The 15837-nt window shown below is 41.2% G+C and overlaps 2 protein-coding genes across 3 annotated transcripts; one reads left to right on the forward strand and one right to left on the reverse strand.

Moving 5' to 3' along the window:
- The first annotated feature begins 673 nt into the window (after positions 1–673).
- On the forward strand, positions 674–3451 carry LOC139301975 (CCN family member 2-like). The gene is made up of 5 exons (XM_070925514.1): positions 674–926; positions 1156–1372; positions 1486–1728; positions 1846–2057; positions 2166–3451. Exons 1-5 carry the CDS (start codon positions 864–866, stop codon positions 2460–2462), a joined length of 1032 nt encoding a protein of 343 aa, XP_070781615.1. The 5' UTR covers positions 674–863; the 3' UTR covers positions 2463–3451.
- Positions 3452–5507: 2056 nt separating this feature from the next.
- On the reverse strand, positions 5508–13161 carry LOC139302267 (chromogranin-A-like). 2 transcript variants are annotated; one of them, XM_070925916.1, is made up of 8 exons: positions 12912–13161; positions 12582–12631; positions 11600–11693; positions 9692–9760; positions 9476–9562; positions 8085–8393; positions 6903–7321; positions 5508–6326 (listed from the first exon to the last, which is right to left on the reverse strand). In XM_070925916.1, exons 1-8 carry the CDS (start codon positions 12955–12957, stop codon positions 6243–6245), a joined length of 1158 nt encoding a protein of 385 aa, XP_070782017.1. In that variant the 5' UTR covers positions 12958–13161; the 3' UTR covers positions 5508–6242. The 2 variants fall into 2 exon arrangements, with proteins under 2 accessions (XP_070782017.1, XP_070782016.1); XM_070925915.1 differs by having other exon boundaries at positions 8076–8393.
- Between the last annotated feature and the right edge of the window lie 2676 nt (positions 13162–15837).

The following is a 15837-nucleotide window of genomic DNA, read 5'->3' on the forward strand; positions in this document are numbered from 1 at the left end:
CAAGACTGCAGCAGTTGCCAAGTGTCTGTGCAGGATCAAGCACCTTGATAGATAACCAACTCAAGCTAATGACTCAAATGTATTTCCTTCCCCTAACAGCTGTTAATTTACTAAAGTGGAGGCTGTCTGTGCGCTTTGAAGCCAAGGCTGGGGAATGCTGCTGTGGGCTCAAAGTCTTAACCACTGTTACACATCAATCAGTTTATTTAATCATTGCTATGTTGGTGCTGTTTTACGAGTTTCTACCTGTTGTCTTTTAACCATTCTTCTTTCATGTGAAGCTCTTTGTGCCTTCACTTTTGAACTGTACTACTTTTTTTTAAATTATTAATATTTATAGCTACCGGCTGTCTGTTTGTGAAGTCAGTCTTCAGGAATTCCCAGTGTGGGGTCCCAGGCCTCTAACCAGACTTAACCTCCCATTCCAGATGAAAGCCGCTCTGAGAGAGACAGTGTTGTTTGGCCGAGCAGCAGAGCCTTGCCTTCAGACAGCAGGAATGTGGGATGTCTGGAGTGGGGGTCAGGAAGCGAGGAAAGAATGCCAAGTATGTCCATGTTTGTCCAAGGCTGGCTCTCCATTCAGCCCCCAGTGACGTGCTTCGAGGGCCAGCGGGTATAAAGGGAGCTCGGCTCCGCAGTCAGAACTCAGATCAACTCCTCTACCGAAGCTAAACTCTAGCTTTCACCAAGAAAAGAAAGGAAAGCCTGTGACCTGAGCAGCGGAGAAACGCTACGAGACGAACGAGACAAGAGATCAACTTGATCAGAAAAAGATTTCTCAAGCTCAAACTCTGAGACTAAAGGAAGACTTTCTCAACCAGACTTAAGGAGAAACTAGAATCTATTTCAACAAAAAAGAAAAGATGTCTGCTGGAATGAAGAAAATGATTTTGCTGCCTTTCTTGTGCATCATGCTCTCATACATGGTAAGTCAACAGTGAAAATGACTTTACACTGCTGTCGTTGTTTTAGGTCTAACTTTAGATATATAGGAGCAATGCTTAGAGTTTTTACCCTTGACTCTCGTCTGAACATGACATAAGAACCTGAAAAGACTTTGTGTTCTCCATGTGCTGGATGTCTAAGTATAACTATAACACACTTTGTGGAGGTGACTTTTAACCATGCATGTGTCTGTGTGTGTCTTGTGTTCAGGCTGCAGGGCAGGAGTGCAGCAACCAGTGTTCGTGCCCCTCCACTCCCCCTCAGTGCCCCCCAGGAGTGAGCCTGGTGCTGGACGGCTGCGGCTGCTGCAGGGTGTGTGCCAAACAGATGGGGGAGCTCTGCACCGAGAAAGACCTCTGCGACCCACACAAAGGCCTCTACTGTGACTTCGGAGCCCCCATCAACAGACGCATAGGAGTTTGCACAGGTGAGCCACTGAAAAGTGAAATGATTACGTTCTCTGTGCACATCATTACACAAGTCTGCCTTAAACGTCCTTGAACCGAATCGTGACCTTTCCCTTGTCGTTTCCCCCCACAGCTCGAGAGGGAGCCACCTGTGTGTTCGGAGGCATGGTGTACAAGAGCGGAGAGACTTTCCAGAGCAGCTGCAAGTACCAGTGTACCTGTCTGGACGGAGCTGTGGGCTGTGTCCCTCTTTGCTCCATGGACATCAGGCTGCCCAGCCCCGACTGCCCCATGCCGAGACGGGTCAAGGTGCCAGGGAAGTGCTGCGAGGAGTGGGAGTGTGATTCTTTCAGTTTCATGGGCTCTGCTTTGGCCGGTAAGTTCGTCTCCTTTTCTGTATCATAAGGTCATTTTTAAGACTGCAGTTTCTTTGTTGGTCTTTGAGCCACAATCAGGACGGTCTTCCTAATCCAGTGTTTTCCTGTGTTTACAGCCTACAGAGAGGAAGAGACCTATGGCCCAGATCCCTCCATGATGAGGGAGAACTGCCTGGTTCAGACTACTGAATGGAGCGCCTGCTCTAAGACTTGTGGCCTTGGGATCTCCACCAGGGTCACCAATGATAACCGTGAATGCCGCCTGGAGAAACAGACCCGGTTGTGTATGGTGCGACCATGCGAGTCACAGCTGGAGCAGAGCATTAGGGTGAGTGTTTGTTAAACTGCACTGCTTTCATGAACTCTACAGGCACAATATAAGCATTTCGATAGCCAAAGAATGCTTAATAAAGCTTTCTTCATTTTCTTCCTACAGAAAGGAAAGAAGTGCATCCGTACTCCCAGACTCTCCAAGCCCATGAAGTTTGAGATCTCTGGCTGCACCACCACCAAGTCCTACAGGCCAAAGTTCTGCGGCGTCTGCCTGGATGGCCGCTGCTGCACCCCCCACAGAACCACCACCCTGCCCATGGAGTTCAAATGCCCCGACGGACAGGTCATGAAGAAGCACATGATGTTCATCAAGTCCTGCGCCTGCCACCACAACTGCCCCGGAGAGAATGACATCTTCGAGTCCATGTATTACAAGAAGATGATGGGAGACATGGCATGAGCCACTGAAGGACGAACGCAGCTTATGACTTGAAAACAAACAGAACTCCATCTCATTTTGCAGCTCAGTATATATGTTTTTTATGTTTTATTTTGTAATTTTCTCATTGTAAAAGTAGTCCAGACACTTGTCTAAGTGTCTGTGTGTTTTGTATGGCTGGTGCACATCAGCCACATAGACTCAGACAGAGGGTTGCATAGCAGCTCCAAGAGATTCCTGCACTATAACTTCTATTTTTGACAAACCTACTGTCAGGTTTCCACCCATTCCCCTTGAGATCCCTCTTACAGACCCGTCCATTTTACAGTATGCATTTCTAGACCTTATCTAAACCATGACCTCCTCTCTAAATGAGGTGTCTAACGACCCCCCCCAACCCTCCCAGCCCAGACCAGACCTGCAAACTCTAAGCAGCTGTAGATGGAGCACTCAGAACCACAGCAGGCCAGTGTTCCCCTGTCCAAACAGGTCTGAATGTGTCCTTGTGTGTGTGTGAGTGTGTGTGTGTGTGTGTGTGTTTGTGTCTGTTAGCGCAGGCCTGAATGTCGGCCTTGTCTCTGCGTCTACGCTGTTCACTCTGCTCACAGAGTGGAGGAAAGGTCAGAGTTTCCGCCCAGCATGTGGATGAGAAAGCAAAGCAGCTTGCTGAGTTTAGGGTTAGATAAGGAACACAGTGGGCTTTGCCACGGCACTGAGAAAAAAAAAAAAAAAGATATGTTGACTATTACTGATTCAGGTCAGAAGGAAGAAACCAAGTGTCTATAGGAACAAAGTGTCTATTTTGTACACAAATAGAAGAAAAGACTGGAAGAATTGTAATTTCATTCCTTTTTTTATTGATGATGTGTAAATGATGTATATATTTGTACAGTTTAAGTTAATTTAAAAGCCAAATTTGTTCTGTGCTTCGAAGTGTATCGATAGTGTATGACAGTATTTTTTACTATTTTATTGAGAAGTGTGACAAAAATGTTACATGTTTCACTTTGTAGCTGGAAATAAAATGTTATATTTTTTATACAAACAATGAGTTCTCCAATTTTTCTGTCTTGGATTTTGATAAATGTGTGGACTGATTGGGATTTCTGTTTAAAATCCACTGACATTCAAAACCATTTGGTCCATGTAATATCAGATCTTTTAACTCACACATCAAACTAAGCATATTAACAGGCACGTGACTCACATGTTAGTTATCTGCATAACTACAACACAATTTGCTCATGTATAACTTTTGACATCTCAGACAGCGCAAGTGTTAATTCATTATGAGCAGAGTCAGAGTGCAGGACATCAACCTCCCTCAGTCACTTCGTCAGGTCTGCAGCTGAAGTGAATAAATGAGCTTTATGATAAAGCTAATGCACTGCCATTTTGTGATATTCCACGATTGATCTGCAGCAGTGGGTGTGTATGTTTCTGTGGATATAGATTGTTTTATTCCCACCACAGGGCTAATATATGAACCCTTCAGTTTCCATGTGATGATCTCTCATGTTGGTTTCCACTCAGGTTTATGTAACATTGTTCACTGTAATGCCTTCTTCAGTGAACAAAGAAGTTTAAAAAGAGTACGAGTTCTTAGACAGCAAACAACCAGAATAATGTACAGATCTGGTGGCTGTTTACCAAATGACTATTGCTCCCTACTGATTTGTTAGCTGAACTGAAAGAGGCTATTTTAAATGTAATAAATTATGCATTGTTGCAAAGCCTCCTTGCTTGTTTTTCTGTCATTTTTACATAAGACAAGATGGAAAAAAAATAAACCTAGTTCCAAAGAACAAAAAGTAAATGTCCTAACGTGACTACGGTGCCCTTTCAAATCTCCCTTGCTGACAGCACTCACCTTTGGAAATGAGGGCTGAGGCAGTCTTATGTTGCCATCTGGTGCCCTTTTCATTTTATTGACATGAATTTTTAATAACATTTTCAGCTTGTTTTGGTGTGTTTTTCCATATACATAAATCTTAAACTATGGGTGAGCCTTTCATGAATCTGTATAGCTGGTCAAACAGCACAATTTTTTATGCAGAAGGTTTTAAATATGATATGTCTAGTACTGTAACCACTGTTTTGTAGAATTCCAATGGTAAACTAAAAAGTCCAACCAAATATTTTCTTGTTCTTCCTTATTTTTTCCAACTTTAAATTGTAATTCAACCAGTTTTATGGTGTGTTAAATGTTCTGCTTATAATGAATGTGTAATACAAAACCACCTTCAAATAGTTTGGTGATTTTTAACAATGTTCAGCTTATCATGCAAGGAAAAACTTCATAAATTTAAATTTTTTTCCTGGTATTCAGGGTATTTTTAAGACTCTGTATTTGCATATATTGGTGCTGGATAATACATATACAGACACAGAGAGTCACATCTCAGCTGTGTCTACAGGAGCTGTATTTATTTAAGCTGCCAGAGAAAGCAGAACTTTTTGCATTTTCAGTTTCGCCTCTGCCCACGTTCTATTCTTGTCTCAATTCAATCCTGCTCAAGAGCTCTCAACATATTGGTGTCCAAACACAGCACTGTATGATTCAAATCTACATTGACTCTGTCTTCTTTTAAGAAGAATAACGAATAAAGAATGACGATGCCAAAAAAACTAAGGGTTCAAATGCTGTTGTCTTGGAGTCGAATATACTGTATAAACAGCTTGTGTGTGTCAGAGTGATGATTCATGTTCTCAGCTTCTTCGCCCACAAACACAACCAAGTGCAGACTGCATCTACAGTGTGAATTAATGTCTCTTTACAGTGAGAAACTAGGTTCACTACGGACTGTGTGAGTAGAAATACAGTATATGAATATATTACACTATTACAGTATTGAATGAATCTTCACTGTGGTAATTCACTTGTTTTTACCAGTTTCACTTATATATAATTAACTGCAATGTGATGTCAATTTTACCAGTTAAACAGTCCATTAAGATACTTACACCGTTGTAAATTTGTTAGTATGATGAGTTTATTGCATTAATTCTCTTATGCAAATATTCCTTTTATTTTAGAGGCATTAAAAGGACTTACCAAAACAGAGATTTCCAGATAAACTCAATTCACTTTATTGGTTTTCTTACATAAATTAAGTACAGTTTAAGAACACAATCCAGCCATTAATCTGCTAAAAATGTTCACTTATTGCCTTGGCTTGATCAGAGTCAACTGTATCTATAATAGGTTAGCATCTATGTCTTCTTCTGCTTCCTCATAAGTAAGTAAGCATCCCAGAAAGAGCTTTGTACATGTATACATGCCGTTACTGTACAACCTCACCTTGTTGGTGAGTGAGTGTGTGTGTGTGTGTGTGTACCTGGATCTGCCTCAACCTTTCACATAAATCAATGTGAAGTGTTCAAATCATTTGAAAAGCAGGCAAGTTATATTTGCAGAAAGAGAGAGATGATTGTCAGAGAGAATGAAGGAAAACAAGCTGTCAGCCTTCACAGACAGAGAGATTTTTTCCTTTAGGAGCCTTGGCTGTGTGTTCTCAATATTATATGCATGTGTTTGAATGCACAGAATTTGTATATTTTTATGCATGTCTAGCTGCAATGTGCATCTACTGTATGCTAATCTATGTGAGGGACAGAACGTCACAAGGGAGGCTGCAGCAGTGTGGTGCAAAAGGGGGGCTTCCTCCAGAAAAATAGCGAAAGATAAAATCTTGTCACATAGTCACACGCTCTTAATGTGGAAACCAGGCAGCTGGTAAAGCGGAGGAGGACGAGGAGGCAGAGGAGGTTGCGGTGTCAACTTTTTTACCGATCTCTCTCTCAGCCTCGCCGCAGCTCATGGAGTTTCTGGGCAACGTTTTCAAGCTCTGACTCGATGGCTGCCAGGCTTTCAATCTCTGGCTCCTGCAGATACAATGAAAGGACAGCGAGTGGGAAAAAGATACAGCAAAGCGCTAACTTTTCATGCTCAACAGCTCTAAAAATATCTGGACACAATCAGCTTCCATGCATTGCTGTTTTGGCTGTTAGCAAGGACACAATACAACCAGAATGAAAGGAAGAACAGTAGTAGCTTCCTTTGAACATGCCGCCAAGCAGCAGCTGCGCCATTTTGTATTTTGTATCTTCATGGGATTTGACCTGTGGGAATTTTTTTATTTAGGAATATTTTTTTTACAGTAAAACATAGAACCTGAACTCAAACGAGCTATCAAACCAGACTGCACAGCACTACAACAAGTAAAAGTTAGTCTTGCTGTGTAGAAAACAACATAACGCATAAAGTCATTATTTAAAGGAATAGTTTAACATCTTGGGAAATACATTAATTTGCTTTCTTGTCAAGAGTTAGATGACAAGATCTTTAGATATTTACTGTACAGACGTGTGGTATCGATCTTCTCATCTAACTCTCAGCAATAAATGTTGACCTACTGTGTCAACAACATTTGTTGGGAGCTAAAGGGATGGACAGTGCACCTCTGACTTCCGGCTGGCGCTCCCCTCTTCCTCTGACCCTCTCCTCTCCTCAGGTACCCTTCTAGCGATCATCTGCAGCTCCTTCTCCTCTGGACTCCTCTGCGTGTCTCTTTTCTTCTTCTTCTCCTCCTCTTCCTCTGTGAACTCTTTCGAATGATGTGGCACTTCCTGCTGGCTGTTGAGCTGCTGCGCCTCCTTTCCGACTGCTTTCTTCTTCATAGGTAACACCTTGCCCCTCTTTGTCCATCGCTTTAGGCTCTCCCTACTCCCTCTCTTCACCTCCCCTTCATCCTCCTCTTCCTTCTGTTCCTCCTTTTGTTTATGTGACAAAAGTGCAGATCTCTTGTCTTTCTCTTCATCAAACTTCTTCTCTTTTGATTTGTTTCTGGGTGCATCTCTCTTTTCACCAGATCCAGTACCTGGGAACATGAAAAATAAAGAATGAGGCCTAATTTTCCCCCCCGTGTTCTTACTGAGACACCTCTACCAGACCACCGACAGAACACATCAGCAAGATTCCACTTCTTGTAATGAAATATTTCTTGCCAGCTGGCAGCTTTGCCCCCAGTACTGCTAGCTGTGCTTTATGGGAATTAACAGCATGGCTGGAGCAATCAGATGACTTGGCTGAAGCTCCCTTTTTGTAGAATAGGTATGCATATTTCATTGTACTTGTGCCATTTTAGCTCAGAAAAAAATATTTCTGTGACAATGTGTTGAAAGGTTTGGAGATAGAAAAAGCTAAATCTTGATTGCAGTCTTGATTGTGGTGAATGATTCCAGCTGTAACCATGCACAGCAGCTCATTTGAATTCTGGGACATGGAGATATTTAATAATTTCTTTTGGTGTGCTGTCAGTATGCCAGCCATGTTGGCCACGCTCCCCTGTGGGAGGACTGAAATTCATCATGTAGATGGAAGCACTTCCATCAATCACCCAGTCCTGTGGCAGCAGACGGTTTCATCTACGAGGCAGTTTGGGTTTTTTTTGCACTCTCCCTATCTTAAGATTCTGATGTCTGCCTTTCATCGACTTTATTCAAACATCAAGCTCTAAATCTGAACATGCATGTTTCTCTTTTTGTGTCCCCTTTGTGTGTCTTTTTAATTGTTACTAAGATTAATTGCAAACAAGAGTCCGGTATACATAAAGAAAGAAAATGTCTACTTGCCTTTCATACCCTTGGTCATGTTTTCTTCCTCTGAATTCTCCTCTGAATTTGCTCTCTTCTCTTCATATTCTTCTTCTTCCTCCCTCTTTTCAGCCATTCCCTCAGTCCACTCCGCAGACTCAGAGGCATGACTTCCTGGGCTCTCATCATTTCCCCTCTTCACTTGCACCTCTTCAGCTTTGTCATTGTCCTCCTGTGGCTCTCTGTCTCCCAGGCTCTCATCCTTTTCTCCTTCTCCGTCTCCATTTCCTGTCCTCCTCTTCTGGGACAGGATGGATCTTTCTCCGGGGCCTCCTAAAGCCTCCAACATGGATCGATCTGAAGACGGGGACGGGTAGAAATTTAATTTACTAGAGGACATTGATTTTCCTGTGATGTTAAAAGAAGGTGCTTACATAAAAGCATGGCAGTTTATTACCAGAGTCATTTTGATCAGAATGTCAGACAATTTTACGTGACAATAATAAAATTGTGTCAATCATGTGATGCTTAAACGTGCCTATGTTTGTAATATTCGCACCAAAACCTCAATAGCACATGCCGTGATCCATGTTTCCCTGCTTTTGCCACTTTAAAATTCAACAGAAAGGTGGCGCTAATATTAGAAGTGAAACAATTAGCCGATTATTCAATTAATTGATCATCAGTCAATTGTTTTAAGTAATCAAAAAAGCCAAATATTTGATGGTTCCAGCTTCTCAAATGTAAATGTTTGCTACTTTTCTCTGTTTCGTATCATAATAAATTAAATATCACTGGGGTTTAGACAGTAATCTGAATCCATTATAACTTTCCAATGCTTGTCTCTTCATAGGAAAATTCATGTATTAATTATTTACACATTCTTCTGTTAGGTCATAAAACAAAATATGGCGCAGAGCTAAACAACACACAAAGGCTCAGTCCATTTAAATCACTTTTTTTTTCTACTGCATTGTTTCATATGCTTCTATGTTTGAGATACATATATAAAGTTTGTATACCTTCACTCTTTTAACACCATTTTATCAGTTTGGCTGTTGTTGGAAGTTTTGTGTCATTACTGTACTTGTTCCACTGTGTGCTTTACAGGGAGTCTGGCACTGGCTTTAAAAAGCCAGGTGTGCTGTCAGGTGGAAGGACCTCATTCTGTTCACAGAGAGCATCAGCAGAGTCTAAATTCACCCCAGCATATCTCCTCTGCTTGTCAGCCGTGCTTTGCTGACAACATAAGATGGGAAATAATGGAAGTGATACATCATTTTGACAGCTGGTGCATTTTAAAATGTTGATTAGATATTCCTCAGAATGGAACCGGCTGCAATGTTGAGCTGTGATGAGAAATAAACATTGCAGAGAAGTATGAACACGCCTGACTCTTTGTTTCAGGACATTTTCTCATGAATCTGAAGACAACTCACCAGAAACATCGCCTGCAGTCTGAGGGGTTTGTGTTGTTGGGTCGGGTGTAGCAGCATCTCTCTGCAGCATCTCTCTCTCTTGACCACCTATAATGAAAAAGAGTAGTTTAAGCTTTCTGTCTGTGCCGTCTTTCTTGTCTTCATATGTGTGTAAACAAGCATGTTCAGCGCCCAAACACACACCAGCTGTGTGTGAGTGTGTGATCTGTGACTCACCTTGAACAGCGATCTCCTGCAGCTCCTTCAGAAAGTTATGATGGCGAAGGATAGAAACAAGCCTGTCATCTGTGTAACACACACACACACACACACACACACACATTAAATGCATACAAATGAGAGGTTAAATGCTCAGTCGAGAAAGAAGGCAGTAATGGGATTCTGCAGGGGGTAAAACACAGGTATGTGTCTTTCCCCCTTCACTTTTTCACAGGACTCAGCAATTTGTTTCAGCGGCTCGTCAGAGTTAATTGCCCTGAAATTTACTGCTTTTAAAGCAAGAGCACAATTAATCATTTGGCCCACAGAGACTCCCTCAGTGAATTACAGCTGCAGTGAGCACTGGGCTTTCTGCTGACCCACAAACGGCACTGCATACAAGCACAAAAAAAGACAAGTCCTACAGTGCTGTGCTCTAATGTCAGTCTGTGATCTTTCTCTTTTCCCCTCTCTTGCCATGACTTTGACTCCCCCCCTCTCCCCCCTCCTCTCTTTCCATCCCTCTGGTGGTGTACAGTTTCCCTCTCTCCCAGCGCCCGCTCGGTAACAAACGCCCAGTGAGTAATGCTCTGATTGATTTTTTTTTTACAACAAGGACAGCATCAAGGTAATACACCAGCTATGTAACAGAATCGTCTTCAGTGAGTGCGAGTGACCCCGCTGTATATATCACAGGGGGGTTTTACGCGGCAGCCATCGCATCAATCCATTAACCTTATGATGTGGGCATCACAATCTCGATAAAAAAGGAGAGTGCGTATTGGTTCTCTCAGAAAAGCAGTGTTGTTCCAGTGAGGGCTGATTTGTTTCAGTCCTGGTTTCTAGTTTCTAGGAGCATGACGACGATGATGATGATGGTGATGATAATGATGATGAACACATACAAAACCCTCCTTTTCAGATTTGTTTAAAAAACTATAAAGAAGGAAGCCTTCACTTCATGCCAACTCTAACAAAATGAAAATAATTGCACAAACAGAATTCCTGTTACATAAAAGGGATTACTTTGTTGACTCTTTGGACGCTTTGTTGAATCCTTACAATGCAAATGACAGCCTGGGATGGGATGTGCAAAAAACATTATCGCTGATTAAACCTAACAAAGGATTAGAGTGAATAACCAAAACCTGAAACACTGTCTTCCTGGCCAAATATGTAGGGAACTCACTGTCTTCAGCAGTTTATTTAAGATGCAAGGACATTAACTTAAGTAAATGAAAGAGGATGACATCATCTTTTAGTCAGGTCATCATATTGACTGTAAAAACTCGAGGTAGTAGAGCTGGGTAATACCATATATATTATCAATGTTGTAATCAGAGGCAAACTATTGGCTGGAGTTTTGTGATATCGCTTAAATGTTTTCCTGTCTCGGTCTCACAGTGACACAATTTTGTATTTAACTGTTTCAGGTGAGTCACGTGGACAAAAATGGCCAAAACACTCAAAAACAAAGCAGCGAAAGAAAAGAAAGGAAAACGTCATCATTTCATAATTTTATGCTGCATGCATTCCACGATATTTTCACATTTAAGTGTAACTTCTTGGTCACAAGCAGCATCTACAACAATCAAGTTGAGATCATTTCATTAAATTTACTAATATGAAATACTACATAAACAGGCTCGTGAGGTGCTCTGTGAAATGCTGTTTTGTAAGTCTTAAAGTTTTGTGTATAAAGGCCCATCTAGGGACGGGTATTATAAACTAGCTTAGGCTATGTGGCATTGGTCCATACTAAATATTTGTTCTTATAAAATTAAACATTAAATAAATAAATAAAGATTCCTTTATCTGAAGGCATAAACAGTCATACCCAAAATGGCATTATTAATTTGGTCAAAAATACTGCAAGGTTTCATTTTGTCAGAATCGCCCAGTTGTCGTCCGTTGGGTGGGACTTACCTGTCTTCAGTGTGACCAAACACTCCTGACTGACAGGCATGGGCTGGGGCCTCGATAGCACATCTGCCAACGCCTCCACAATGCATTTCATCACCTGCAGACACAGACAGAGCAGCAAAATGACCCATTACATTACCCAGAACATCCGATAATTTGTAGTCAGTAGTCAATAGTCAGTGATATTACTGTAAAGTAGGATGCTGCTACAATCAGAGTGAATGAATGATGTTCTGGTAAAAGAAAAAGTAGTTCTCCACTTGCTGAGGGCTGTATGGAAACAGAACAGTTTGAAAGATTAAAACTCGTCTGCGTCTCTTTGACTGCAGCTCTTGTGCTAACTCACCCACTGATTCAAAGATGTGAATCCTTTAGACGAGAGATCAAAATCATTTCCTCTCCCATTGTGCTGCCTTCAATGTCGAGCCAATCCCACATGCCTGATGATTTTTCACTCATTTCTTTTCTTCTGCCTGCCAGATCTCTGAATGCTACTCAGTCCCATTTCACAACTCCCATCCCTCTTTCATCCACATCCCCCCTTCATACCCTCATCTCTCCAAAACCCTATTCTGCAAACTACCTCTCTCTCTCTCTCTCTCTCTCTCTCTCTCTCTCTCCACCAAGATGTGGAAATGGATTCAGCAGTACCAAATCATGGAGGTCAAGGCTCTCCATTGCTCTGAGAATTTATTTGAACAAGGTCATACTGTGATTGCCCCCAGTGGAGAAGGTATTTAAGTGGGTTAAATTGCTTGGATTAAGTATCTCTAATCACTGCTTGCCTTTTGACTGTGACAAGTAGAAGGACTGGACTCACTGTAATGAAGACTTATTGGCTATATTGGGTCAGTGCATATCATTTATTGAATTTAGAATTTACCTTTTTTTTTATACATATTTACAAATTCATACAATAGCAATAAAACAATAATATAAAAACAAATTACAGTGCAAATGCTGCCAATGATAACAAAATCTTTACCTGTACGTCCTCATTCTCCAGCTGACTTGGAATCAGTGGCAATGACAGAACTGCAAGAAAAGCAAGAAAAGCAAAGCATGAATCACCCCATCATCTGCCATTTCTCTAATCCCTAAAGCTCTAGTGTTATTCTCACTGCCACTAAAACACAGCGACTGCTTCAGTAACTGGGGACTAAATGTGCCAAAGGTGCAGGTGAATTCACTCCATCTTCCGCCGCAATTAAAGACGTGTGCTGTCGCTGTCCTTGGTGCTGAACCCAGGCAGTCACATCTCTCAGTACAGGTTCTACAGCCATCATATCAATCAACTTCACTAAGGCTTCCTCACCGCAGCTGGACAGTAGTGTCAGAATGAACAGTCCTCTCCCGATCATTGTTGGAGACGAGGCGCATTAAGCTCTCCAGGAATATAAAAAAAAGCGAAGCTTATATCAGAAGGTTTTTTTTTTTTTATTTCACCCCTTTGGAGACAGTCAGTGGATCACGGACGCATTCTGAACAAAACTTAGCCGCCTTTCGCTATTTCTGGAGAGCTGAATCTCCTGCAGCATCAGGTAACCCGGCAGCCTGCGTCCTCTCCGGTCTCTCCACCAGCACCCCGCCGCAACAGCGCCCGCTTTTATAGCGCGAGGAGGCGAGAGGAAGTGACATCATCCTGGGACAAGTTATCACTGTTGTACCTGCTCATACCTCGTCGGTTGTCAGGGCGGGGACAGGTTTAGAGTACCTCGTGGCTACGGAAGTGATGGCTCCTATTTATGAGTAACACTAGAGTAGATTCTGAGATTTCAACATTTTATTGTGTTTCATTTTACTGTAATTATAGTCAAGTGTCGGCTTCCAAAGGTCTATTCTGCAGTGACCTTGCTTATAAAACTGAAAACATTAGTATAAAAATGTATTTAATCTGATCGAGCAGGTAAAATGCACAGATGTTATGTCATTGTCCTGTTCCCATACAGGTCTGAGCTGTATCATCATACTGTATTTGCTGATCATGTCCCTTGACTACCTGAATGCGTTGCTAGGTGACCGTTCATTGCAAATGATTGCTGCTTTGATCATGTGAGCAGGTGGCCTGAATAATAGGGCTAAGATTAAAAAAAAAGACCTTTTATCACATTTCATCACCCAAGACAATTTGCCCTTCTTATCTGTGTATTTAAGCTGTTTATGACATAATATATGCAGCATATGTTGATGTATTATTTTCAATTTATTGGTGGATTCCTCCCAGAAAGTCCATTGTTGGGACCATTTAAGATGTAGAGATTAAAATGTATTCATAGAGTATCAAACACTGTTAAATAATGCATGAATTACTGTATGGTGCATCATGAATCCCTGTTGCTCACCATTAATAAATGATCAAATCACTATGACTTTATGTTATTAGTTAACACTTAATGCATCATCAATTAAAGTGTGTTATTTCACAATTGTTTCATTTATTTCTATGTTATCAAATGAGAATCCAGTTACATAGAAAATGTATTTCAGGGCCATGCGTTTGATTAACCTTTGATGAATTTTTTGCCATGCCAGCAGCTGTAGGAATGACAATGTTGGTCAGTCAGTTGGTTGGTCGGTCCACCATTTTAGCCCAGACTGAAATATCTCAACAACTATTTGATGGCTTGCCATGAAATTTCCATTCATGGTTGCCGGATGATGAATCCCTCTGACTTTGGAAATCCTCCTCTTTTCTTCCAGCACCATTATGAGGTTAACGTTTGTGGTTATGCTGGATGGATTGCCATTGTCATGAAGTGAGAAAAAAAGAGTATTGATGTTGATTCAGGAATATGATTGTGACTCGTCAACATTACTAGAGAGAGTTTGCATATGAAATTATTTTCTGTATAACTGGATTCCCTTTTAATTTGGTGGAATATAAATAACTGTATGAATAAATAACTGTAAGTTCACAATCATTACCTGAAATTATGTGTTTTGGAACCTATTATAAAGTGTTACCAAATGGCCTACAGTAAGTTTAATGAGTGTTATGTTTTAAAGTATCATTACATAAAGGTCTTTCTACTTATTAGGAACAGACTCGTTGTATATACAAGCAACCTATGGAACATTTTTAAATGGTTTGCTCTCATAAGTGCTCAGTCCCAGATGTACATATGCCCATGAAGTCATTTTCTCTTTTGTTACTGACATTCACTAAAAAACCAGCAGACAAAGAGGTTTCCGAGGTGTGGGTCGGACTGTTTGCCGTTTCAAATGTCCGTCCTCTGAGATCCCAAAGATCTCATTATGCTTTCACAGAGACAATAAAGGCCAATTTACGTCATCCACGTTTGTCTCTCATAAACCGGCAACGGCTTTGTTTAAACATGAAGAGGCTTTTCTATGAATGCAATAATAAGGTTATTATGAAATCCAACAGCTACAAGGACTGATGATTGAAATTCAGCCCACTGCAGCATCCAAGAGAAATGGCGGAAAATGGGGACACGGGAAATATATTAATATTTTACATCCTAAAGTGTATGATTAACTAAAGCACATATTGGGTGATAACAAACAAAATAAATCGTATTTTCATGCTTGTTTTACTAAATAAACACATTAAAACGGACCTCTCCCATTCAAAGTCAATGAGTCAGTAAGCCGTGTTTACCTTGAAACAAGTTTTAGAAAACCATCTCATTCTGCTCTATACAACTTAGCTCTACCATGCTGAGTAAATACTGCATAGTTTTCATTCCCATTCAAGAGCTAGATTAACATTTCTGAGCGAACCCAAGTAACCTGAGCTGTGCTTAATATAGCTTCCACCTGCCCTTGTTATTATACTGATTAAACAGAATCAATACATACTGTACTGTATGCTCTTAACCAGAAAGCAGATGAATAGGAAACTATGTTGGGGTAGATGATCATATACCACAGCTACTCATATTGAATGCTGATTATTTGTGTGCAGATAAACAACAATGACTCCTCTGTTCACCATCCAGTAGCATGTACAATATTTAGGGTTTTTGTTCGCTCCTTTGCCTCTTCTAGTGCTCAGTGCATACTAATGGAGGACAGAGAAGTGAAATTGGGCCAGCAGCAGCCTGGAGATCCGAGGGACAGACGTGTGACTAAATTGTCTCTGGTTGGAAAAGGCACAGCTTTCTGGGAAAAGTGAGCTGATCAGGGCCCTCTAGCAGGGCCGCTCTCAGCATGCAGTGCTGGAAATGAGAATTTGAGCTCTGGACTTCCCAGATAAATGAATTTTAATGTGGTGATTG

The sequence above is a fragment of the Enoplosus armatus genome, chromosome 19, assembly GCF_043641665.1.
Source record: "Enoplosus armatus isolate fEnoArm2 chromosome 19, fEnoArm2.hap1, whole genome shotgun sequence".
In the NCBI taxonomy this organism is placed as follows: Eukaryota; Metazoa; Chordata; class Actinopteri; order Centrarchiformes; family Enoplosidae; genus Enoplosus; species Enoplosus armatus.